This window comes from Ptychodera flava, chromosome 22, assembly GCF_041260155.1.
Source record: "Ptychodera flava strain L36383 chromosome 22, AS_Pfla_20210202, whole genome shotgun sequence".
Taxonomy (NCBI): domain Eukaryota; kingdom Metazoa; phylum Hemichordata; class Enteropneusta; family Ptychoderidae; genus Ptychodera; species Ptychodera flava.
The window spans coordinates 9712459-9740099 of NC_091949.1; the positions used below are offsets into that span (position 1 = coordinate 9712459).

Genomic DNA, 27641 nt, shown 5'->3' on the forward strand with positions numbered 1-27641 from the left:
TCAGTCATCTACAGAGTATCTACATGTATATCTGAACTCCGTTGTTTTACTTTTGCACTTGAAAGCGTATTTCCCTCGTTTTGTCAGTATTTGAATTGTTTACAGGAATGCAAAAGAATGCGTATTTCTGGACATACATTATTAAGCTCAGGGGAGATCCGGGGGACAAGGCCCTACTGCCTATCACGTCCCCGGTCCGCGTCGGCGTCATGGATTGGTTTTTCGCGTTCGAGCTCCATTTTTCTGTGTTGTCAGACGCAACAAAAAGGTCACTTCTGATGTGCAATACTTAAACATTCTTCAAAGCTTCTAATATATCCACAAGTGTTGCAAGGAAATTACTTAAGTCGCGATCTTAGGGAACGAGCACAATTAACGGCAAGGGGGGGGGGCTGGAAGAGAAAATATGTAGTGCATATATTTTTTACAGCCCCCCCCCCAACACCAGCAAAAAATTTAATGCCCCCCCCCATCACCGGCAACAAAATTTTTGTGGCCCCCCTCCCCCAAAAAGAAAGATTACATAGGTAGAAAGTTGTACACATATATATAATCCTTATAACTTTCATATATACTTTAGTGAAAACAACATTCTTGCATTCTTGAAATAAATAATAAACAAATAAATATATAAATAATAAACAAACAAAATAACATATGTTCAAGCTTTACTACTTGTAACACCTACAGCTACTTTTCAGTATTGTGTTGTGCTATTTTAATCTCAAAGAATGATGAATTACCAAATACCTTATAAACAATCCACAGGTTCATTCAGTGCTGTTATAGTTGTTATAGTTGAAGCATTGATTTAGACATGAAGTATTTTTAATGATGACAGTGTTCACTGCACATCTCCAAGTTAGTCTTACAACCTCAAGTCAATTTTCAATAATAATATTGCTCATTTTACACATAACAACTGCATTGTGAGGTTTAAGACTTGGTATTTAATCATGCTACAAGAAGTTTAACAAGGAACTCCAGCTTCAACAAGAAACAAAAATGCTGAAAAATATTCTCTGTCTGTCATGGTGTAAAAATTTTGGTGGCCCACCCCTTACCTTCCCTGGAATTTTCATGGCTCACCCTAAGAACACTCATTTTTATCGTGCCCCCCCCCCATTTTCTCTTCCCCCCCCCTGCCGTTAATTGTGCTCGGTCCCTTACTACATGTTCTTAGTCCGCGGGGTCGCAATAATCGTCCACTTCAGTGCGGCAGAACTTGAAGCTCGTTTACACACACCCTGCGGCCAAACCTGTTGATTCTTCGACAAATTTAACATTTTGAATACTCTTTTCTGAGCCTGACAGCCGTGAATGTTATCATCGATCTCGAGACATAATTTCATTCAGACAGTTTGCTAGGATACATTGCATACTGTGAGATGGTACCGCAGCCTTGCTAATGACAACAGTACGGATTCAACGTGGCAAAACTCTGTCATCGCGAATCTGCCTCTAAATTTGAACCCGATTCGAACAACAGCCCGAAGCGTAGCGTAACATACTAACAACTAGTCATGGCGACTCGACTGCCCCAGCGGCTGATGGGGTCTGAACGTTTACAGACATACAGCGACGCCATTTATGCCATAATCATCACGATCATGGTAAGTTGTCAGTTAAGATTTATTTCTCACTTTTGAAGTGAAGTGATGGCGCTGACAAATGAGAATGACAGCGTCAGCGTCTGAAATCAGTCACACGGGAGCTACGGGTCCGAGCCGCGGCATTGAGTCGTTTACAAGCATTGTAAAGTACGTGTTGTACATACGGACTACGGATGTAAACAAACCTTGTATTATGCGTAGCCGGTCAATCCGCAATGCTGTGTACCGCCTTATGTTTTGAACATTCACCAATACTGCGTCTCATCGCGATTCGTGATGCTTGCAGTTTGCGGTGGAATTGTTCACATTTTCCCTGTGCTGACATCGCAGGATTCATTATACCTGGAAGGGATAGGACCGAGGGATTATTCAAATTAACGAAGCACGCGGTTCGACATCTCAGAAAACAAGATAACCCTTCCTTGCACACATCATGACTGATATTAGATAAAACATTTATAGCTGTTTGCAAGGCCGCAGTGGCAAAATTTTTGTTTCCCGCGATGTTGGTCGGTTCTTAGCACCGTAATGTACAACAGGTATAGTACGGTACAATAGAAGGTGGGTGTGGCCAATTTTAAGTTTGACAAGAAGTTTCTGAGATTCCCGTAAACTTAATAACCTCACTATTCAAGGGTGAAAGTCTGAAAGTCAAGTCATTGTACACTTAAAAACTCAGTGAGTAGAATGACTATTAGTTACAAATGTTTATGAAAACTTTATTCCACATTTTAATTTTGTAATTTACTGGTATAAAATTACTTTTGGTAAATGTGTTTAATAAGTAATTGATAGCTGTCTATGTAGACTCATGAATGTCACGGGGTGCCATGTAAGAAGTTTTTATGAGCCTCTTTAGAAATATATATGAGGTAAGGTGGAAGTCCACTGTTGGAATTAATTAAAGGCAAGATATATTCTTTATCCAAACTTTAAATTCAAAGAACAATAACATTGTTGTCTGCTGATTTTTGCGTATCTAGTTGAAAAAGAAATGAATGTAGACTATTTTAATGTGAAGTAATATATTGCATTTTTATGAGGATTTTATTTTAGTTTTAGTTAACTCAAATGAAACACAAGTCACTTTACTCAGTTAGTTTTATGTTTACATTCCAGCTGAGTTAAAAAAAAGCCTTATTAACTGGTTCTGTGGCCTTTTTATGGTGTTTATACCAGTAATAGGGTGATGAAAATCTATGAGCCGTGGGTACTTGTCTCATGATGTAGTGCAATATATTGTCACAAGTATCTTGTTCACATTGGCAACCCAACTGAAATTTGGGCCGACGCAAAATAATTGTCCTTTTGGGATTAAATTTGGTCCGTGTCCACACTTACCGGTACCAGAATTAGGGCCGACGTATCTTTACCTTCCTTTGTGACCTCTGACCTGTCAAAGTTCAAAATGGCGCATTTGAATATGGCACGCTGTTTCTACTGTTCATGATTTTCCTGTGTTTTTACGCACAAGAAGGGCAAATATGACTACCACTCACCCTTTTAATCATCGGAGAGATCTTCACCATTTATTGGATGAGCATATGGTATATATAAGACCGCGGTGGAGGATAACCAGTGCGCGGCATTTTTGACATGCCTCTCTAGTCTATTACGTGCACTGTGGAATCGAATGACATGGTCTCGTTTGCGGAACAAAGGTTGGTGGGAAGTTCAGCGTACATGGGATGATATTAAAATGTAAAGACTGGATTGAAACTTTCGATAGGTGTAAACTTTAGTTTCAAACGTCGTTTGTTTTGTGCGAATAGTGTGACTAGTTCAACTTCGATCCATAGCGGAGGCCTGGTCAACTGGGACCAGGGCCGACGTAACGTGTCCACACTGGCGATTTGCGTCGGACCAAATTTTGCGTCGGCCCTGAGTCGGCCCTGAACCCCCCCTTCTAACCGGGACCAACTGAGTCGGCCCAGGGCGACTCAGCGTGTCCACATTGGTTTTTTACGTCGGCCCCGGCCCTGGTCGGGACCTGGGCGACGCAAAGTCGTCAGTCTGAACGTAGTGCCATATATTGTCACAAGTACCGCCACAACTGTCAACTACATGCAGACAATAACAAATCAAATAAATGTGATACTGAAGTCTCCAGATTATATGCTCTCCCCGCAGGCTATTTCATGGTGCTTGGTAGTGTTTGTATTAATTTATGATCCTTTACAATCAGTATGATTATTTTAATAATCTTTACGAATGACAGCAAATGCTGTCATTTCATAATATCCAACCACTTCAATGTATCAAGGTATATTTGGTTAATAGTATATAGTGTGTCAAACCACATGGTTAATAGTACATCGACCCTACCGTAGTGGGTCAAACCACGGAGGGACAAAGGTCAAACAAATGCAGGAAAAACTAAATTCTCAGCACATTTTACTTAATTCCCTCCCTCAAAAGAAAATCTTGGAAATAGTGGTCAAAAACTTGTGAAGTGTTACCAGGTGGTAATGTGCTCTGTGTGCTGTTTCAGAAATGTCAAATGAGATCGATGCAGACACGTTGAAGCTTGATTCAAATACATGTCAGTGAAAACTGAACTGAATTCTTTCCTCGTTGGCAAAGGAATTTTATTTGCAGCCTCAATACTGCTATAGGAACTTTACAAAATGTCTAATATATGAATGTGTTGTCTGGCTGTATAGTGTTATCATAGTCTTTATTAGCATATGTTTTATAAGGCTGAGTAATGCAAACAGTAATTATATCGGGGTTTGTTTTTCAACACTGACTTGGTCTATAAAGATATCAATGTCTGCATTCTCCATTGATACTGATTATGTGGTTTCTTCACGTGGCATTCAATTACTGATTGTAAAGTGATCCGCTACTCCTATTTCATATCTTAATCCAATGAAACCAGTGCTGTAGTTTCATACTTCATAATGTATCCGTGTATCTGGAAAATTCCTGAGAAAATTACGTGTAACAAATAGTGTCAGCATTTACCTTCTGAACAATCTCCAGATCTTGTACATCATTCGTCTTTAAGTTAAATAATTGAAGCCCTTAGAAATATGCATTCTTCAATTTTGTAAATCTGTCTCTTTTTTGATTATTTTGTAAAATAGGAATTTGAGGATTGTCATCATTTTAAATGACAGTCGTTGTACTCATTCTGTGAAACCTCGGGAATGATTTCAACACATGATACGCATATCACATGATAAAATGGTATCATTGTGATGGGTCAATTTCTATTGACGGAGTGAAACCACAGTATTGAAGATTCAGAAAAGCCAGCGAAAGTTACAGAAGTTTTAGCTCTTAAAATTGTGTGATCAATAACACTCTAGTCTCAAATTATTATGTTTTGAGCCCTTGGCGAACCCAGGCAATTATAATATAAGCCGTTGAAATGAATTTAGTTGCATTGGCTGCTTTCCAGTTTAGTAAGTTAATTTGCCGAGTAAAAATATCCAATATTTACTGGGTTGATCAGTTCATGCAGAATACCAAGTCATGCATGACTTAGAGCTATTAATTTGCTTTCTGTGTTGATGGGGTCAATTTGCTGGTCTTCTGGTCCAATTTTATTTTTAAAAGTGCAAATGGTTCACCTTGCCTTGAACGCTGTACAGTCTGGTTGTTCATGAAAGCATGAAGTTGTGCATAAAATGTACTTCAATTGGCTTGTTTGGTTTTATGACATATTAAAAATTGCTTCTCTTATTGTATTTGTAAAGTATTGAAAAAGTGCATGGTTTCTATTATGATCGAAAAATTATTAAGGAACTAACTCTGTTAAAAAAATAATAAGGCATTAATTATTTAAATATTTAATTAAAATTTTAAGCAGCCACTTTGTACCATTTCTGTCACACTACATTATAAATTTTGAATACAGTTTAGAGGTGTAAAAATTTTTTGCTTTGATCTATTTATCATTCAATGAAAAGTAATTTTTTGTATGGTCACAACATGTACGCTTTGCACTTTTGATAGTTTATCTGCTGTCTTCTGTATGACTATCACCATGTGCACAGAGTTAAAACCCTCAACAAGGTTATCATTAATTATTCTAATTTCATCAAACTGCAAGGATACAGGTCAGTGAACTTAGCTGTCACTGACTTTATTAGTTTTCTCCATAAAAAATAAGCACATATTGTTTCAGATTGAAAATAAATTATTGAAAAAGTGAAATATTGTTACAGTAATAATACGGTGTTGTTATGACTGGCCATGATAATGAACACGAGGGACTTGTTAATTTGCCATTTTGGTTCAAATACATGTATATGTGCACTTACAGATCAATGTTTGAATTTCTCTTACTCTAGGTTGTTCCCTTGGTGGAATCTGTAGACCAGCTGAATACAGATGAGGTAGGTGTCACTTTCAATGCCATATGACCACAGGGTCATTTGTTTGTTTATTTGTTCGTGTTTGTTATTTATTCAATATTCTATGATATTGTATGTTTCTTATTTGTTTATTTATCTATTTGCTTATGTTTGTCTGTATGCTTGTTCATTATTTATGTATTTGTATGCTTGTTTGTATGTGTTTATTTTTTGTTTATTTATTTGTTTGTTTGTATGCATGCTTGTTTGTTTTTTCCTGTCTTCCCTGTGGTATGACATCTCACCAGTTTCGACTCATTACAATTTTCTCATCGGAAACACAGCAGATCAACATCACACATGCCAACCACATGTCCCACAGTTCACATTATATAATCATTTAAGTTCAGACAATGCGATAAGATTGCCTTCCGGACAGGTCAGCTGCCTGACAAGTTCCTTCCTTTCATATACTGACATTTCAACTCTTGCAAGTCTATCAGCATTTCCCTGAATTCTTTCTGATTTAATTGTTCAAAGCTTTCTTGTTAAAATGTAAACAATCGCAACAAGCCAGCAAAACACACACACACACACACACACACTCAGATTACTTGAACAGATAATGTATATGACACATGATTTTTAATATTTTACTTTCATGCAGAGGAACGTAGATTATGGATAATTATCATGAAACATTTTGTTGTGAACATAGAAGTGAAAAGTTGAACAATTCTGCAAATCCATACGGTGTACCGGTACTACATTGTATGTACCGGTACAGTGAACCTGCAACAAAGAGTACGGTGATGTCACACCCCAGGCTGCAGGCTTCAAATCAAAAGATCAGGGCTTTTAATAATACCATCACAACTCATTGTTTGTTTGTCTATAGAGCTTAAAGGAGTCTTTTAACATGAATTCTTACATTTCAACAAGTTAGAATGAACAAACAGCCAGATGATCTTGCCAAACGGCTTTGTGGCACGACCACCACAGTACCGTATAATAGGAGTCGAAAGGGTTCACCTCAGCTATAGTAGTGTGGATCTCTTTCAGTTTTTGGTACCAAATCATAGACCCTAGAAAATGCCCAAATTCGGGAGAAACCTGAGACAAATCAGGTACATGTATCCTATGAGCACCAGGAAGTATCATAAAACACTGAAGTTGACAAAACTACCGGTAGTATTAAAACCTCCAATGAGCTGCAACGTTTGTTTGCCATTTTTACTTAGGAATACACTTTGTTTGAGTCCCACATTCATGTCAAAATGCCCTGTGTTGAACTTTTCACCACAGCCTGACAGTATATGACAGAATATCAGCTGTTATTGTTTACAACAGAATTTTTCAGTCCAGACTTGAATTCATCAGACTGGTCAACAATAACATCACATGTTGTCTAAAATGCATGCTTTAGGCAAAGCTATTATCATGTTATTCAACATAATTTTGAGGAAAGAAGATAATATTCAATTCTAGAAAATATTTGAGAACTATAAATCATCAAAACGTTATGGCTATCATCCTTTAACCCTTTGAGCCCCAAAGTCTATTTTTGTCCCCTTTATAAAATAAAATTCCCGCCAATTTTTCCCAGATTTTTGCCAACATTTTGAGAAAGAACTGTAACAAATGAAATAAAATATCCATTTGATCAAAAGTTATCAAAAAAATACAGAAAAATTCATAAAAATTGGTAAAATGTACACTAAAATTTTGGCGGGAAAAAATTACAGCACTCAAAGGGTTAAGTCCTGCCATGATGATTTATGTCATGGTTATGCAATACAATTGCTATCTGTTAAATCTGTTCATGAAGATTTTTTCCATTAATATTTGAATTATAAACAATGTCAATAGTAAAGAATTGTACCCTAAAAAACATGGTTTTTGGTTTGTAATTGTGAAATTCAATTCTTGGTTGTCAATTTGCTGCAACAAAGGAGAGTTTCTGTTTTGAGTTTCACAAACAATGGGAAATAAACATTAATATTGTTCTCAATTTTGACCCTTGCTCATTGAAAATTTATTGCCTTAGTTAATGTTTTTAAATAGAAATTTATAGGCAGATAAGATTGCATCAGTTTTGAAAATTAGCTATGGCCAAAAGGGAAATCCATTCATTTCTAATTCTCATTTTTTCAACCTTTCCTTTCTGCATCTTCTTTTGTTTCACACTAAGTTCAAGTTCATCGAATTAGCTGGTATTGACAATTTCTCATATTTGTTTCTTTTCCCTTGAAGGATTTACTTGAAAGCCTTAAAGTTATATATGTCAAGATCATTGTTTACGTTGTGGCATTTTTGATCATCTACTCATTTTGGGAAGGTCATGTCTGGTAAGTTTATCAATGATTGCTACAATGCATTCAGTCCTTGTTCGAATTTCAGATGCTTGCTTTGCCCACCTAGTGATATGAATATTTTGGATAGCTTGCATTGACGACCTTTGACCTCTGAGCCTGTTCCCTGTGCAGGGTTTACCATGATCACTGTCACTTCACACATTTTTGGAGTGACTGTGCCTTGATTGACACTAAAAGCTAGGTTGAACTACATGTACAGCTGTATGGTTCAGGCTTGCTCAATGTGTTTATCATTATAGTACAGCAACTGAATAGACATGCAGCAGATACTGAAAATTTGTAAAGTTATATTTAAATTTAAATGTTCATTTGCTAATCTACCTGAGACATATAAATGCAAAATATTGTGAATAAATTAATCCATTTTCTCTTAATGAACACACTATGCAACCATCAAATTAATTTGAAAGATTTAATGCTCAATTTTTGATAAACTTGCACTTCTTACTATCTTTGATGTAGTATTTGATGTGATATGAGATCTGTTTATGGCCACCAATCCCTCACAGACAGATATTTTGACTCTTAAACTTTCGATATTCTGTTTTGTCTACCATTTGTAGAGGCTTAGTTTGAAGCTCTTTGAGCACGTAAAATTTTCACGAACTTAGTTTTTGGAAAATTGAAAATTTCATTTTTCCCCATAGAGATACAGTAAGACAGGATAGCAGCCATTTTGAATTTCAAATATTCATTAATATTGGATAATTTGTTCCTCCAGTGGAGATTTGGTCAGTGACCCCAATATTTATTCTTGACTTTGAGAAAGCGTTGTTGAAAGTCTGCTTGAGGAAAGTTTGGACAAAAGTTTAAGTCTTTTATTTCCAAAGCGCGAACTACCGGTACATGTACCTTAATAATTTTTGATGTTTGTAAGCTGTCAAAAGTTCAACAGGAACATTCAATGAAATTCAACTTCACTTGAAAACAGAAGCAATTTTACAGTAAATTCTATTCACCATCCAGTATTTCAACAACAAGTTAGGCATATTTTGTACAGTGAATTCTGCAAGTGCTCATAATTTTTCATCGTAATGATAGTTATCCAACAAACCTAAGGCTATTCTCTCTATCTGTCCAATCAGTGACTGCTGTATCTGTATCACTGTACATAGGTACTGCATTACAGTTGAGTTCAAGGGGATTCTATCTGTAAAGTTTAATATAGTAAGAGTTAACATAAGCATTGCATTACCAGTGTAATAAGTGGATAGAGTTGAGCAAGAGCTTTTACTCTACTCTATTGAGTATTAACCCTTTGAGCGCCGAAGTTATTTTTTGTTGACTATACCAAAATATACACCACTCAATTTTTTCCTGAGTTTGGCTAAAATTTTGATAAAAATCTGAAGCCAATAAAATGTGATGTTCATTTGGTCCAAAATTGTCAAAAAATCACAGAAAAATTCACAAAATTGGTAAAATGTTGCACACTATAATTTTGGTGGGAAAAAGTGCTCAGAGGGTTAAACAGGCTATAAGTAGCAGTGGCATCATTCTTAAATCAAATTCATATATAATAAAAATTGAATGAAACGGTTGTAAAAAAAAATAGACTGCTCTGTATTCCCTGAGCAGATTTGGGCTGTCAATTTCATTTTAGCCATTGCCACTTTGATTAATTTGTGAAAAAAGTTTATTAAGAAATATTCTATTATAGAGACACAGAGTGTGTATTCTATAAAAATCGGGATTTTTTTTTTGTGAAATTTGAAAATATTAATTACAAATATTCAAGCATGAAAATTCCAGGTGAGAGTTAGAACTGGAATTGATGACTTAAATGGGATATACAGTAGTGTGGTTACTATTTTACCTGTATTTATTGAAAACATCATCCACAAACTTTTAAATGTCATTCAGAAAAAAAACAAAGAAAAGTTGGTATGATGAATTTAACTAATATTAAAAAAATTAATCTAAAGAATGTCATCTAAATTAAATTGTTAAGATATATAATGGACATTCAATAGTAATAAATCAATAAGCGAGAATGCTCAGAGTTGTAAGTACCGGTAGTAATTTGAAGATGACAGATGACAAACACCTACCGCCATTTGCTGTAAATAAAATTCATATTTTGTGAATGTTTTGCTATTTTAATCTTCAGATCGGGTCAACCAGATCAAAAGTCACTGCATAGTGACTATGACAACCATACATTCTATTCAGCATTAACCTGATAAAATTGGCAAGCCTAGGCTTTCAATAGCATTTGTAAACTAACTGAGTATATATGCAAATTACAACAAGTCGTTCATACAACTACTAGTATTTAATGTTGTTTCATTAATTAAAGTAGTGCATGCAGGTTTCATCAGTATATTACACCCTACTATTACCTCTTTCTTCAAGTCATGTAGACACTTGTTTCCCATTCTCAGGCAAATATCATTTATTCAACCGTTTGTTCAAAATTTTGTGACAACAGGTGTTTTCTTGATATTCATAACATCAATTGATCTCCGCTGAATTTAGAAAGTTCCCAATTTTAAGATTCAGATTGTAGATACATCAGGATCACATCCAGTGTTTTATCATTTATATCCAGATTGTTTATGTAAAGATAACAGCAGATGTGCACCCAAAATATTGTCGTCAACAGTTTTATTAAACACAAATTGCATGTCCTCCGCTCAGGATGTGCGTTGTAGTCAGTAACTGTAAAATACCGACCATCAACAGGTAATGTGAAGTATTCACTCGGAATACAGAAAGGTCTGTTTGCACAAACTGAACAGCTGTAGTACATTTTATGAGCATTGATAGCAAGAATACTGTCGAAAGACTGTTGTAGCCAAATAAAGTAGCTGCTAGCGGCAGTACATGTATGACATTGAAATTGAGAAAATGTTGTAAGACAGGTTATTATGAAATGCCAGCTAGACTCTGTCACAGGATGGCTCATATTTCTTTTCATAGAGAAAAAGAATATATTTAGAAGAGGGGTTACACTGTACATGTAGGTGTTAATTAATGTAAAGATATTTTTGTAGTCTACTGTCTATAGTCATATTTTTAAACTATACATATCTGAGTGCTGGGTATATATGAATAAAGAGCTACATGTACATGAAGGGTCAACCAAGGTAGGCTGGTAGAAGAATAGCATTTCAAAAACATGTATTTGTTGTAAATTTGGCTAATTCTAGACAATATTTCACCTTAAGGGGCGACGTCAAAGTTCATGTAGGATAAAAAACTTAATTCCCTTAGTTTCCCCCCAAACCCCCCCACCCCCCTAAGAAACTTAATTGACTTATATTGAACCTGTTGCCAGGCTCTTTCTATGTAAAGAGAAGCTAAGGATCAGTCAATTTAGGGTGAAATAAGTAATGCATCGTCAAGGCCCCACTAGCTGTAACTCTTGAAATTTGTTGACGTCAAATTATCTACCTATTCTTTCCTCTCTGAAATCTACCCTCTGAAGAGATATGAGCTTTTACTGCATTAGGAAACCATTCCTTTCAGAAACATTTGACATGTAAATTAAAATTTTATTAACAGTCATTTTGATTTCCTGGCATTTTCAAAAATTGGTAATATTAAAAAGGAATCAGAATATACAATGTCATAGTTGAAAACATTTACCCCTATGCATTACATTTGACTACTCTGTGCAGTTTATATGAAGATTTAAATGCAGATATGCATAGTATCAAGGGTTTTAGCTTTTCTGCATGGGGCTGTGATTTAATGTTTGGGCGAACATTTAATCGCAGTGTAATCTTTATCTTGTTCAAAATTGCATATATAGCCCCAGCAGTGTGTACACAGACCTAAATGACTACATTGTCACAAACTTATTTTAGTTTGAAAGTAAAATCATAAAAATAATGCTAAAAGATACAGCTAGTGGGGCTTAAGATTGGGAACACACTTTGTGTTTCATCCAATGTAAATACAACATACTAACAACAAACTTGAAGTTTATCAATGAATGAACAAGAACAACAACAATAAAGTCCAGGTTTCTCCTTCCAGAGGCATAAACACTATCTCATCTGTCCTGGTGGTTGTAACAACTCAGTTCACACTGCTCCATTCAGGCGGACTACACATGCACGAGAAATGTAGCAAGATATAATTAAAAATAAATTCCGAGTGCAACCAGAAACAGTAGAGAAACCACCGTCTATGGTGCAACAGAAGCCAACAGCCTGCATTGTTTACACTAACTAGGCCAGGTGCAGCTCTGCACTGTGTTAAAACAACTCCCTCCGCTGGATTCAACACGAAAGTGTGCATTTCTGCTCTATTTTTTCAAAATATTCATTCCCCTGAAAATTTTTACCTTAAATCGATTTGTAGGATAGAAACTTTTTTAGGTCAAAACCCCCCCACCCCCAAACTAAAAGAATTAAGTTTTTTATCCTTCATTGAACTTTTGACGTTGCCCCTAAGTCATGTGAAGTTTTCAATTTTTTCCTCAATTATAGTAATGCATGCTCAAAAATGATATGGAATAATTTGAAGTATATTGAAACATTTCAAGTGGACATTGGCCAAAGGATATGAGAGCCGTTATTCCATTTCATCTGTGGTATTTTATGTCATAATAGAACCATAAAAAGGAGGATCAATAAATTCAGCTGACAACACAGCAGTCAGAAAACAATTAGCAAGGTGCTAAAAGCTACATTGAATCGACGTACTTTTGGTTTGTCCTTGAGATTTAATAGTATGTACATGTACATGCTGTACCAGTAGAATAAAAAATAAGGATGCTAATTATTCCAACTCACATTTACAAAAACATTTTCAAATTTGAAATGTTCAGAACAGAACTGGAGACACACAGTTTTAAATTGAATGTTGAATGGACTTAAAATAAAACAAATGTAGCAAATAAAATCCATTTTAGTCGTCTGAATTTCCTCATTGTTATACGGAGCAAAATGCAATGTTTCAGGAAGTGATTGCGAACTTATTATCAAGTGCTGTGATAAATGTTGTGGTTTCGTATGTCATGAGTGCATTTTCATCGTAGAATACTGTGTTCCATTTTCTATCTACATTTTGTACTTTGATGTTAAAGCGGTCTGTATAGATGAGCAACAGCTATGGATGCACAGTTGCCAAAAATAGAATGTGACACAATGCATGTATGAGTTACAGCTATGTGAGTCCAGCCGGATGTTACAAAAGCTCACATATCTTGTGACATGGAATCTGGTCATTTTAAATTAGGAGGGCATAGTATTTGCCAACAATTAAATTGAGAAAATATTTTGTCACGATTTTCACTGACAAGTTTCAGTAAATTTGTTTACTTTTATCTCATATTATTCAGGTGCTAATATTATGCTAAATGCTGTATGTTTGAATAATGATAAAACAATTATAATAATATTGAATGATATTTGGTTTCTGAATACATGCATGTACTGTAGAGTTTTAAAATACCGGCTGAAAAGTGAAATAACAATGTTTTCCATTCTGACTGTCCATTTTGTTTTTTCAGGATATTCCAGTGTATTGACTATGTTGGTGATACAGTTGTGCTAACCAACCTGGTAAGTGCGATCATCATACCAGTATGTCCAGAATATCACATCTGCCAAGCTGAAAAGTAAACAATTTGGAATATACATGTATGTCCAAAATGGATAAATTCTAAAGTTCCACAGAATGCAGAATCTATAATACATCTCTTTGATCTTTTTATTCACCAGTTTTGCCATCAAATTGCAGTGACAGCACAACTTGTTACATAGACGTGTACCTGCATGTGAAAAACAAACCTGTGTCTCATCCTATTTTAAGATTCAACCACCTCCAATTTCACTTTACGATCATTCCTTTCATGAAACAGGTTCTGGTTGAAAGATTCAATCATGCAAGAATTACAATATGAATATTTTGAACAGTGTGCAGTGAAAAATCATATCATAAATACCGACAATAACAATAAAAAATTGTTGCCTTCTATCTTTTCAAAATGGCACATCAAATTTTATGAATGGGATGTGACGTATGCCACATGAAGGCTTTGTTGTGATGACAACAGCTGTAGATATTGCTGGTATTAATATCAGTGAAGCATAATTATGTACAGGTACCCTAAACTCAACGTGAAATGAACGCAATTTGAAATTTGCGTGTATACTGGCATCCTAAAATGCATCTCACATGGTTTTGATTCTTGTACTTTATAATTATGGCATGCCATTAACAAACATTTTAACTATCATATTGGACTTGTTTAAAAATTAGAACTTAATGTTCTCTATTACACTTGAATTATTGTTTGACATGTGTCTTTTGCTTATTCTTATTTATTTTTGTTCTTGCAGATAATGCTTTTGATCATGACATTTATACCATATGCAGTAAGTATTTCATATCAAAACCAATGTGGGAATCATAGAAATTTTGAGATAAAATTGGCCAGTAGCTGATCACACAACAATGCTACAGTACATGTACATCCTTGTACGGTGTATATTAATGAGAGATAATGACAGTTTTCCGAAATGAGCCGAGAAGCAAAACCACTTCTCCCAGTGCATGCAAGGATGCTTCAGTAAGCCAATATTTCTGTCAAATTATTTAGTATCATTGATAAAAATATAAGGTTTACTGAAATCTTATACAGCTAAGACGATATGATATCGGTGTGAATGCACCGGGTACATTTCTTTGCTGGTTTGCAACCAAGAACGTATCATAGATATAATGTGAATCATGTAGTCTCATTTGATATGGTACAGTGTATATGCCCCAGTTCAGATGATTCTGGCTCAATATCAGTTTTAATGTGGGTCTGTTGCATATATGTTTATAACTCTGCAGCAACCTGTACAAACTCTCAACGAATCATCTGCATGAAATGCAGGCCTTAGCTGGAATGCAAGTATTGCCCTAACTCAGGCACTCTGTTGAGTCTTGTTCATCTGCTGTCCAAAATTGCTTCACCATTTGTGTTGCTACCCTAGTAATCATACTTATTGCAAGAGATTTTGGCAATTTTTCTGTGAAATAGAAAGTTAAATTTGTGTATTCATATTTTTTTCACACATAAGGAAATTAAATCTGGTTCACTTTTGCAGTAGACAATAATTTGTCTGTTGCAAAAATTTAATTGGTAGGATTTTTTGTTGAATAAGTCTTTGAATAAAGTGTGGAAACACTATTTAATATTACTGTCAGATGTTACCTATAATGGTCACTTTGACATGTTGTGAAGTGCAAGTGTTAATTATTGTAAATTTGATGATGTTTTTCTTTTGCAGATAACACTCCTGGCTGAACATATCGAAGAAAGTTTTAGTATTTTGTTGTTCTGTGGTACACTTCTGATCATTACATTACTGGAGGTGAGTTGACAGTTGGCACAAACTATTGATAAAACACTGTCACGCATGTGTGTCTTCTAACACAGTGTCTGTTCAGGTATCCAGATCATTTTACATTAAAGTGATGTCTGAAGTTTAACCCCTTTCACTCCGATAATTTGGTCCAAACCTATTGTTTTTGATGGTGGTTGTGGATCAGTTTACAGTGAATTAGGGGTGAACAGGTGAAGATGTTTTGAGGGATGATCATTGCGTTCTCAACTTCATCTTAAGTTTGTCAGCTATTGGTAGTTTTGAACCATCATACACCGTCAACATGGCAGTGATTATCACACCTTCAACATTGCAGTATTTCAAAGTGCAGTATTAAATTCTCTTGCCAGTTGTTCATTGTGTTCCTGTCGCTGTGCAAACCAAAGATGGTCAGAGAAGAACTCCGTGAAAGTGGTCAGTTTGTAAGTAGCGACACCTTCAAGATTTACATTCTGAGACAAGTTCCAATCAGCTGTAACTTTCTGTGTTATTTCTAGTATTTTTGTTCTGTTTGTTAACCCTTTCAATCCTGACTTTCTGCTAACTTACCAGAGCAACCCCTACATACATGTATTCTGTAGGTGCTTCGGACTGAGAGGGCCTACCCCAGTATGATGTATACATGTAAGTGCTTGGTATTCAACTGGTCAATTACACACATGTATGTATGTAAATGTTCAATGTTATTGTTGAAAATTGGTGTGGAATAGAAATCATTCGTCAACAATAATATTTTGTTTTGTACACAATGTAATTCTCATACAGTCTAATTCAACATACATGTATTTAGGGAGGAGAAAAAAACGTACTTGTTTTAAAGAATAGAATAATTAAAATGTTATCAAAAGTTACCACTATTTTCCTTAAAAGACAGCTTTATAATTAAACTTTCATTACTTTTCAGATGCACAGTCTCCTTAAACTGATTGGTATTGTCGTTACATATCATTTATTAATGTACACAACAAAAGATAGTGTGATTATGAAATTCTGCTAAAGAAACTTCAAAAGCTTAGTTTGAGTATGATTCATATTACAGGCATTTCTCAGAGGAAGTATCCTGATAGCTTTGATTGTCAAGATGCTACTAATAATTCTGGCTGGTGGACTGAGCATGGTCAATCTCTACGCTGTAAGTATAATTCAATTATTACCAAGTACTTGTAAATGTCTTACCCACCGGTGACCACAGTTCCTTGATATCTATCAGCAATGGGTCCGTAACAATAATATTTATTCTAAAATGTTCCTGAAATGACCTTAATACAGATGGAAAAGTTGAATTTGAAAGATATTTTTCCTAGTTTCATCCTTTAAATGGTCATTTTTACTGATCAATCATGTTCAGCTGTCTGAATGTTTACACCATGCTATCTGTTTCGTTTGTATAGTTTCATTTTACTTCGAGTCACTAGAAAACTACATCAATCATTATTGGTTTGAATATGTAGTATACACAAAGAGCAATATTTTGAAATTAGAATGAATTTCATTCACCAATTTATAGTATTGTAAAAGTTTAATGTAAACAGCTGGAAAAAGCTACATGTACATGTATATTGATCCATGAATTTGACTACAGTACCGGTACTAGTTCATTTAACAGCTAATGTACGGTACACTCTGACTTCCCAACTGATTCATAACTATTACTATTGCTGACTAGCCAATTGATTTGTAACTATTTTCATTTCTGACCTGCCAACTGATTCATACCTATTTTCATTTCTGACTTCCCAACTGATTCCTAACTATTACCGTTACTGACTAGCCAATTGATTCATAACTGTTACCATTACTGACTTCCCAAGTGCCCTGCTAATAATACCCACCTGTACAAATACAAGGTCACTGAATATTGATGTTGTCTTTGCCCGAAGCATGGCTCCACCGTATCATTTCACGTAGTAATGAAGGGTAGCGTCAGTTCTGAAAAAGGGGTGTATACAGCATACGGATTTACACAGCTCCCAGTTTGCATTGTGAATTTCATGTTTTCACATTTCAGTCAGTGTTGTGTGCAGTTAGAAAGTGAACCCATCATACAGGTGTTTTAAGAGGGCCTTTTTTATAGACGTGTTGTGATGGAAAATGCTCAGTGCATCTAGCTGTTATTTTTGTCCTGTCATTGTGCATGATGTCATTTGGTTGTAAGCTGCAGACTCACATTATTCATGGTGTGTCTGACATGAAAGCTCCAAAATGTACACGTCTGCAACCAGGATAAATATCGCTCTTTGTCGCAGCTTTTACACATCATCTGTGCCAGTACCTCAAAATTTCCAACAGACATGTTGTGCAAGGACCAAGCAAAACAGCAAAAATATATCAAAACACTGTTGGGAAATAAAAATTGATTTTCTCACACATTTCAATTGATAATTAGGAACACCGTACAGTAGGTACAATCCAGCTGTTGCTCACATGACCTCAGCCAAGACAAACTCTCCTGTACCATTGGGATTGTGTTGCTATTTTGGTTTCACAATGGAAATTGCAAATTCTTTATGACATAATGCAGGCAGGTTATCCATAAGCTCATTAGAGATGAACTGTACTTGACATGTGTTCTTTGGATCACATGACTGATGTCCATAGGTTTTATCTATAAGCTCATTGACAGATGAACAGTACTTGGCATACGTCCATTGAACAATAACTGATACACAAATATGATGTACGACATGTTATTATTGAATTTTTTCCCGCCAAAATTTTAGTGCAACATTTTACCAGTGTTTGTGAATTTTTCTGTGATTTTTTTGATAATTTTTGACGAAATGGACATCACATTTCATTGGCTACAATTTTTTATCAAAATTTTGGCAAAAGAAGCTGAAAAAAATTAACTTGGATATATATTCTATAAAGACAACAAAAATTGACTTTGGTACTCATAGGGTTAAGGACATGGTAACCTATCATTGTAAATACTAGTAGGTTAAACCTGGAATTCAAATAGACCACGGTATAAATAACCCACGTTCAGAAACTTGCACAGAAATATGCATATTTCCATATGCATTTATACATGTAGGTTTTGTTTGTACCGGCATCATGCGATCTCTTGGGCGTACTGAGGCTGCAGAAGACCATGCCCCCTTTTCATTCTGGAGTAGAACATTCTAATCGTATGCTGTCATAGCAGATTCATCTTTTGAAAAGTTTTCAAGAAATGAAATCCAATCTTTCGTTTACCTGGCATGAGTGACACACTGCCAGTTGTGTCTCTGATCACAAGAATCACTTACAAGAGTAGAGATGTAATTCTCATCTGTCGGCAACAACTTTTTGTGAACATAGTATTCGAGGTCTGCTTATAAAAATTCTCAAACAATTGATCTCTAATGTACCTGTTAAAAATGATACCTTGGAAACTGCAGGAAAAAGTACTCGTTAAAAATTGTGTATTTTTATGTTACCAAAGTTCACATGCATGACATACCATTGATCCATGAAAATATTGTATATTTTATCTCTCTTCAGTCTTGGGCTGCAACCATTGCCATTCTATTCAGCAACGCTGTGTCAGCCAGCATATGTGCAATATACAAGCAAGTCAAAGGTAAAATCTTTAAATACTTGTATCTCACAAATATGAACAATCCTTATCCTGGTTACGTTTCTTTATAATGAATGTGTACTTTAATATAATGGTAGTGTAGGTTTCAAAATGTTGACAGAACAGTCACTTTGTTCATTCACAGATGAAGCAATATTGGTCATTGACCTTCCCTTTGTTGCTCGTTCTAGCTATCATTTCCATTTTATGAATTTTGAAAGAAATAAAGAGATTTTGTGTTTCAAATTGTAAGAATATAAAAGTTTGAGGCAGTGGTGATGCAAGTCCCATATGAGTCAATATTCATTACAAATAATTGACAAGTTACAACCAGTGTGCGTGGTTGAACTCATCAAAGTTATGTGGCTGTCTACCGGTAGTTGCTGACTGTCATCAAATTGAATTTGAAATCAACATCCAGTAGGTCATGTTCATACCGGTACATGTAGTTATTTAAGTAACACAGTACTAGGTTACTGGAATCATGTTATGGGGCTATTACCTTGTGCCTGTCACAGAAAACATTTAGTAGCACTATAGATTTTTTGTAACATTGCCAAGAATTAACTGTAGAAAATTTCTGGATTTACATTATGTACATGTATTATGAAAAATTTCTTTTGTTTATACTTCTAAATTACAAGTGTATGAGACCCTAGACTTCTGTTTACTTTTTTAATCTATGGTATACCTTTTTATAGGTTCATCATACAATAAAATACTACTATACATTGCAGATGTTTTCAAATTGCAATTCAAAACAGGTTTCATCAGTGTACAGCTCTATTATGGGAACAATATGTAGCCTTGGATTATGTATGCTAATTTTATGTACAAAGTAGGAAATGCCGGTTGTCACGTTTCTATTCATCAGAGATAATTTGATCAAGTCAATAAACAAGTAGCGGAAATGAAAGTACTTTGTAGCAAAGGAATTGTAATTGATTTTTGATTCTGTACATTATAGTAACGGTTGTGTCCAAGAATGGTACATGCATGTTTGGCTATGGAGTTACTTAAGCTTTCTTTCAAATTTGGTTTTCAAAGTAGTGAATCTCTGTTCAGTTCGGCAGATGCAGTCCTCATGCTTTGCACATGGCTGTATTATCGGTAGTTGCTGTTTTTAAGGGCCAGTAGCTGTATCTTGTGATGATTTTTTCACGAATTATGTACCAGGGTATTTGTTTCGACAGCAAATTCTTGTTCTACTCTTCAAAACATGTTGAAACACTCACTAGTTAGCTTGTCAAGACAGCGTCTACATACAAGCAGAATGCAATGTTATTGTGCACATTTTAATTCTGGTTTGGACTAGAATTTAATGATCAACAATAACTGTGCAGTTTACACATGTATGGACAGAGTTGACATCCTTTTGGGAGAAGAGCAAGAAACTGCAGTTGACATTAAAGGGACATAAGCTGTAACTTGTGGCAAGTTTTTCAGTATTCTGCTTCTGTATATCAACTACCGTGTCTGACCCTAATCCGTTGTCATGCTGAAATTTTGAGTATTCGTTTTGTCAACACAGATTGTATGTGTGTAGTGATCATTATTTATTGTTTACAAATGAATTCTAGTGCGGACTTGAATAAATTTTCAACAATAACAATGGATATTATACTCATATAGGTTGTGTTGATATGCTAAATACTTGGCATAAAATTACAGCTGAGGGATTCAATGCAGAAAGTGTAGGGAAACCACAAAACAAAATTTCTGAAAAAATAGCCAAAAGATACAGCTTATGGAGCTTAAAAACAAAAACAAAAATAGTGAAAGATAAAATAATCAAAAGTTACAGCTCAGATTCATCTCACAACAAATTCATTCTACTACATTTTAATATTAGTAAATGGCAAAATCTGAAGCAACTGAAGTATTTTCAACAAAACCCAAACATGTTTACTAACTGAATTTTGTCTCAACACTCCTGCTATACATTGTATGTAACAGTCCTTCCTAATTGTGCAATATTTTAATATCCGTCGTATGATATGTTATTTAATGAAAGTCAGACAGTCAGTATCACAGATACTGTTTCAGGCAGTTAGCCAACATAATACGTGTAATTGTGAAATGTGAAATATTTTTTTTGTGCAAAAAGCACAGCTGACACTCTGTTGGAAGGATTATTGTGACATCATTGAATGAAAATACCGAAAATATTTATTGAACTGTCGATGACATTTTATTTTTATAAACAATGGTAGTTGAGCTATAGAAAAACCAGCTAATATAGCCATGTAGTTAAGTTGTATTGAGGCAATTTCAATTGAAAATTGGAGAAAACAAACAAACAAACAAACACACAAACAAACAAACAAACAAACAAAAACTAAAAAGGCTAGGGGTTTTACACTTTACTTCCCATCAGGTGAAATGTAGTTGTGTAAAAAATCTGTCAGAATCTGATAAGAATGAAAGAAATCTCACCGTGGAATATCAGAAATTGAAAGCATAATTTTGCTCCAGAAGTGACAAACAAGACAATGCAACACTGTTAGTATCCTTTTGTGTGAGAGCAGAGACTGTAGCAGCAAATCACAGCACTAACTTGTCAATGCGCTCATTGTAATGTTCTCAAAAATGAACCATTTTGTCATACATCTGAAACTCTAACAGTTTTGAATACATGCAGACTGTTCCAAATGACAGTTGTTGATCCATACCATAGAATAAGTAGACAGGAGATACATTGAAAGCAAGCCTTCACAATAGCAGTTTGAAATTGAGAATGAGACATGAAATTTTAACTAAAAACAGAATTTACAGCTATATATTGTCGTTCAACCACACACATAAAATTAAACATAAATATTGAAATACAAAAACAATTTCAGTCTCAACTTTTATGGTAAAAACTGTGTAAAGTACAATACAATTAGAGTTGAGGCAAGAAATACATGTATTACGTTAAAATTTACAACTATTGTGTCACTATAAAGAAATGTACAAAAGGAGGCCGATCTTGCCTTGATGTTTCTACCAACTGATTTACATCTTGCCACTGTGACAGTATTGCTATCACTGTCAGCATGGTACAGAAACATCATATTGCAAGGTGAATTTTGCTCTTCAAATTGTGTTTTAATTTAGCATATGCACAGAAATAGGGCTTATTCCTGTAATACTAGAATTCAACAATTAATATGCAAAATAAAAATTTGCCCTAAAGTATTGATGAGGCTGTCGGAAATTAATCGTTCAGGAATTGTATTTTTGCTACCACTGATCTGATAAAAACTACAAAAAAAGTATATCAAGGAATCCAACTGTGCATTGTTTTCTCGTCAAAATTGAACAATACAAGAATACAAAACTTTTAAAAAATTTAAATTTGTTATTGACCTAAAGATAGATTCTTGTTAAACTACGTGTTTGGATGTACAGTTACTAATTATAGTAGAATCACCACATATAATATGTCAAGAGCCCATTGTAGAACAGTATTGTAATTCTACTATTTTTCTCGTGTCTCTCAGGCAATGTTGATGATCCCCATGGAAATTGTGGGAAATATCTGTGCCATAGATTGTTTGGTGAGAAACTTCACAAAGGAAGAGTTGAAGGTAATGTGCTGAAACCAGTGAATGATTTCCTGTTGATAGAACCCTGCTCTTCCTCCGTGTTTCAGTTGATTTAACCCTTTGAACCCGGCTCGGACAGAAATGTCCGATGACGTCATAGAGTACCAGGGGGTCAGGTAAAGGGTTAAGGTAGAATGCGCCTCGGGGACAGACAATCTGACCCACTAATTTCTACAATTTCTTTTCTGATCTACCACTTGTTGGGGCTCATTTTAAAGCTCTTGTAGAAAGGAAAACTTTTACAGGCTTAGTTTTTCGAAAATCTAAATTATATTTCTTCTGATGGAGTTAACACAGGGATGGCGGCCATTTTGAATTTCAACTATCGCAAAATGTTGGGTAATTTGTTTTTGTAGTTCCAAACTTTACACAGTGACCTCTGATTTTTATTGTTGATTTGGTAAGAGAATAGTTTAAAGTTTCATTCAGAAAAGATTGAGCAAAAGTTCAAGTCTTGGCGCATACTACCTTAAAGAAAAAGTTGTACCAGTAGTATGTACCAAAAATGCATACAAAGGTTGAGAATTCCCTAATCTGTCATATTCAGAAAAAGAATGGAAGGTGTGGGAAAGCTTTAATGTTAGTCAATGTATCTACATGATTTATTTTGGCAAATAAGATGTGCAAAATATTTAATGTGTAACACACATGACTGAAATGTTGTCAAAAAACAGCAACATTGTCCCTCGATAATCAGTCAGCTAAGAAGGCTAATACACAAGCAGCCGAACACAAAGCTTAATCATTGTGTAAACAGCAATATATTTACTCAACAGCCTTCCTCCATCAATGAGGGATTTTCTATTTGCAATGTTGTAACAAGATGTCTTCTAATTTGCAGTTTTAAAAACAGACAACCTCTTGTGTTCATTGAAAAATTGGGCAAGTTATCTTCAATGGTTACCCCTGTTTGTAGTGTTTCCTTGTCGGCTTGATGATGTGTTCCCAAAATGTCACTTGATGTCTGTGTTGCATGATTGGTAATATTATCACACCTCTATTTCTGATCAGCTTTCAGTGATGGTGTATTTTCAATTGTTGCCACACTAATCATACTCGACATCTGGTGAGTAATTGTTGTATTGTAAAATGCAATTATTTGTATTATGGTAATTGATATAATTACGATATTATGAAAAGCAATTATCTACATTTCCTGCAATTGTTTGGATTTTTCATCTGCACAAAGTTGTGTAACAATATGTCATTACCTTATGTGTATATCCTGTCGGAAGCATCAGTGAACATTTTTTATTCATGTTTAAAAGTTGAGAAATCTTCAATTGTTACCGTCCCTAGTAACTTAGACACTATAATCCAAAATGCAATCACTCAGAAATTTTTGAAAAATTTTATGTATCACTAAATATATATTTGGACCTTATTTTCCTTTGTTTTACTTGTGTGAAGGACACCAATTATTGTCATCGTTTTCATATGGATGTCGACGGTTGCAGTGACAGTTTGGTTTGCCAGTTGATTCTTGCAGTGACCTGCTGTCCTATTCTTGTGTCTGACATTGTTGATATGTATGGTACATGTATATGTAGATACCGCAGTGATGTAATTTTTGGTCTATTGGTAATCTGGAAATTGCATCATCACCTAAAACTGCATGGCTTGGGATTAAATCACAATCTCTACTCTTGTATTCATCATAGAAATCCATGATTCAGTTGCAAGTTACATCAATCTACACGTTGATGACATGAATAACATACAGATTTGGTTGTTTTGTTTGTTTCCATGACAGCACAAAAGCTTTCCCAAGCAAAGAAAAGAGAGAAAGCCATGACACTTTGGCTGAAGCTATTTGGCAAGAGAGTTCTTTGCTGCTTATCTATGCCTCAACGTTTTTGACAGTTGGTAAGTCTCTTCAACTTTTTGTTTTTAAGTAACATTCTGATTGCATTCAGGTTCAATTTTATAAATGGATTATGATCCACACAATGAAAGGCAGAAAGGAAAGGGTTTGATCTACATTTACGAGGAAACTGTTGAATTTCCAGTATTGTGTGTAACTTATTGTCAATAAAGTCAAAATCGGAGGAGAATTACACATGTAATGTAGTTTTTTAAATCAAATTTTTAACCCTTTGAATCTGACCCAGACAAAAATGTCTGCATGATGTCATATAGGTCACCAGGGAGCCAGGGTGCAAAGGGTTAAACCATGCATGTCATTCAAGTAAGCCTGAGATTCAAATACTTGAAAAGTATTCATATCAAGCCAAGCAGCAATGACAATGTAGGTTCAGATTCATAATATTCCAGCTCCTATCCCAAGTCACTTTATGTAATGTACCGGGTCAATCACCTACGGTATTTACTTTATTTCTCCAGAACATCAACGTTTATAATTCAAAATCATTCTCGCCAGTCTTCCACACAGACCATAAATCTTTAACAACATATTTATTGATAATTTAGTTGTTTGTCAGTGAGGTCAACACAGTCACATATACTCAACTAAGATACATGTCTCTTTAATTCAAAACACCATCCCAGATAGAAACCAAACATCCTCATCTATGTCGACCCTTCTCTTTCCAGGTCTTCTCTGGTTTATCCATCATTCCATATTTCAGGTTAGTTCATCATCCATCTCCATATAGAAGTACACCATCAATATCACTCGGTCACCTCTAGCTAATCAACCATTACTGTCTTGTCATGGAATCATGTTTTGTTACTGTGGTGTGCAGTTGTATGTACATGTAAACTGTATACTGCCAGCTCCACGCTCCATGTATGTACTGAATAACTTTGCATATGCTAACAGTGTTTTTGCTAAGGCTTGCATACCGTTATGTTTACACCAGCTGGTCTAGTACTCAGGCACTCAGTAACATTACTGTTATCCTGGCCAATATACATGTATGATTATAACAATAAATGTTATAGAGCAGCTGAAATTCTTCAAGAAAAAAAAAAGAAATGGCACTTCCGTCACATCAAACTCACATGAGTTGGTGGTCTAGGTTGTACATTTTTTAAATAGATATATAGTCGTGGGCTGGAGGGGCCCACCGTGCACCCCCCCCCATAAACCTACTACATGGGTATTTTTTTGTTCTTTGGGATCTGCTGAACTAGAAAAAGATGTTAACATTGGATATTTTGGGATGCACTACCTGTCTGCACTGGTTTTTGATTTGTATGTACCGCAAAAAATGGCGAAAAATGGGTATGGGTAAGGGGTACTATATCCTCCCCTAAATTGAGTAAACTAGCATGAAATAGCACAAACCTTACATTTTTGGAAAGCTCAGATACTGCTCTTTCTGAGGAATACCAACTTTAGCAAAATTAATTTGTGTACATAGAATAGGACTACTTTAAAATGAATTTTTTTGACAATTTTGAAATTTTTTACCCAAAATACCATGCAAACAATTGTGATCTACTTTTTATTAAGCAAGATTTTCACAACTTTTTGCGTTTAAATTATTCATTCTGACATATTAAACAAGAAAAAAAGTGTTAACATCAGATATTTAACTATACACTACTTCTCTGGCGTCAATTTTGAATTGCGTGTATCTGTATGGGGTGTGCAAAAGCTAGGGGTAGGGGTACAACATTCTTTCCTTGATGAAGTAAACTGGCATGAAATGCCATATACCTTATAGTTTTAGAAAGCTTAGATACTGGCCTTTCTAAAATGCATAAGTTTTTAGTAAAAAAATATGACGTCATAGAATTGGATAACTTTAAATCGATTTTTTCTGGTAATTCAGCAATTTTAACCAGAAGAAAATACGATAACTATTGTTTCCTCCCAATGAAGCAAATCAAACAGATTTATGGATGTTATTTACTAATATTGCAATGTGCTGAAGAAGAAAATAAATGTCAAAATTGGGTATTTACAATCCATTATTGTCCCTGCTCACTCAAATTGCAAGTTTTGCTACATTGGTATATCGTGAATGGGCATTTTATTGTTATGCAATGAACTAATGCACAGCCTTAAAAAGAAGATTTTAAAACGCACACACATAGTCATATTGCCATTTTCTCCTTAAAGTAAATAGATTGTTGATGACTGTCTATTTTTATAATTTACTTTTTAAATATTTTCTATGAAATAATTTTGATAAGACGTATTTGGAAAATTGTGTATGCCTCCTTGTCTTACTTATACAGCAAGCATTACTAACAATCTATTAGGCCGTGGGCTAGAGGGGGCGTCTACGTGCACCTCCCCCCCCCCAACCGCACAGGATAAACAAACCTGTATTTTTCAGAAGCCTTGGGATCCCTAGAATAAGAAATAGGATTTTAACAGACAAAATATAGGGACTTAATAGCTGTTACGGTCATGTTTTGAAGGGTGCCGCAAAATCACGATTTGTGACCCACATGGATTTTTGTCAAACCTGTCTTCATGTACGTCATCTGCTGAGCTTACTGTTTAACATGACCTGGCTTATGGGGTATCATTAGAAAGGTGATGTATTCTTCTTGATAATGTTATATAGCAATATGCAATATCTTCTATAGTTTTTATGAAATAGGGCCATAATTTACCCCATACCCCAAAGTTTATGTTGCAAATTACTGTCAAAACTAATCTAAATTCTACCAATTATTTACCTAGACATAATACAAAGGGTAATGCTGTGTATTAACTTTGTGTTATTTGCTACAGGTACATGTTAGAAACCTGAAATAAACTTTTGACAGAAAAAATATTGGGATCCTGTAGCTGTAACAGTCATATTTTGAAGGGTTTCCGCAAAATCACAGTATTACTGAATCACATTCGTTTTTGTTAAACCTGTCTTCTTGTAAGTCTTCTGCTGAGCTTATTTTGAACATAAAGAGGCATATGCGATATCATTTGAAAGTTAATTTGCTTTT

The 27641-nt window shown here is 35.0% G+C and overlaps 1 protein-coding gene across 3 annotated transcripts in view; it reads left to right on the plus strand.

Annotated features, from left to right (window-relative positions):
- The first annotated feature begins 1382 nt into the window (after positions 1–1382).
- LOC139122633 (endosomal/lysosomal proton channel TMEM175-like) overlaps positions 1383–27641 on the plus strand; it is a 48030-nt gene continuing 21771 nt past the window's right edge. For 2 of the 3 annotated variants that reach the window (XM_070688210.1, XM_070688209.1), the window contains exons 1-13: positions 1399–1613; positions 5915–5959; positions 8171–8265; positions 13757–13808; positions 14589–14624; positions 15528–15611; positions 15974–16045; positions 16663–16755; positions 19110–19188; positions 22671–22757; positions 23787–23841; positions 24529–24641; positions 25329–25363. In XM_070688210.1, coding sequence (XP_070544311.1) covers positions 1524–1613; positions 5915–5959; positions 8171–8265; positions 13757–13808; positions 14589–14624; positions 15528–15611; positions 15974–16045; positions 16663–16755; positions 19110–19188; positions 22671–22757; positions 23787–23841; positions 24529–24641; positions 25329–25363 — 936 coding nt within the window. In that variant the 5' untranslated portion in view covers positions 1399–1523. Of the gene's footprint in view, positions 1614–5914; positions 5960–8170; positions 8266–13756; positions 13809–14588; positions 14625–15527; positions 15612–15973; positions 16046–16662; positions 16756–19109; positions 19189–22670; positions 22758–23786; positions 23842–24528; positions 24642–25328; positions 25364–27641 lie in introns of all 3 variants that reach the window. The other variant, XM_070688208.1, reaches the window with a different exon arrangement.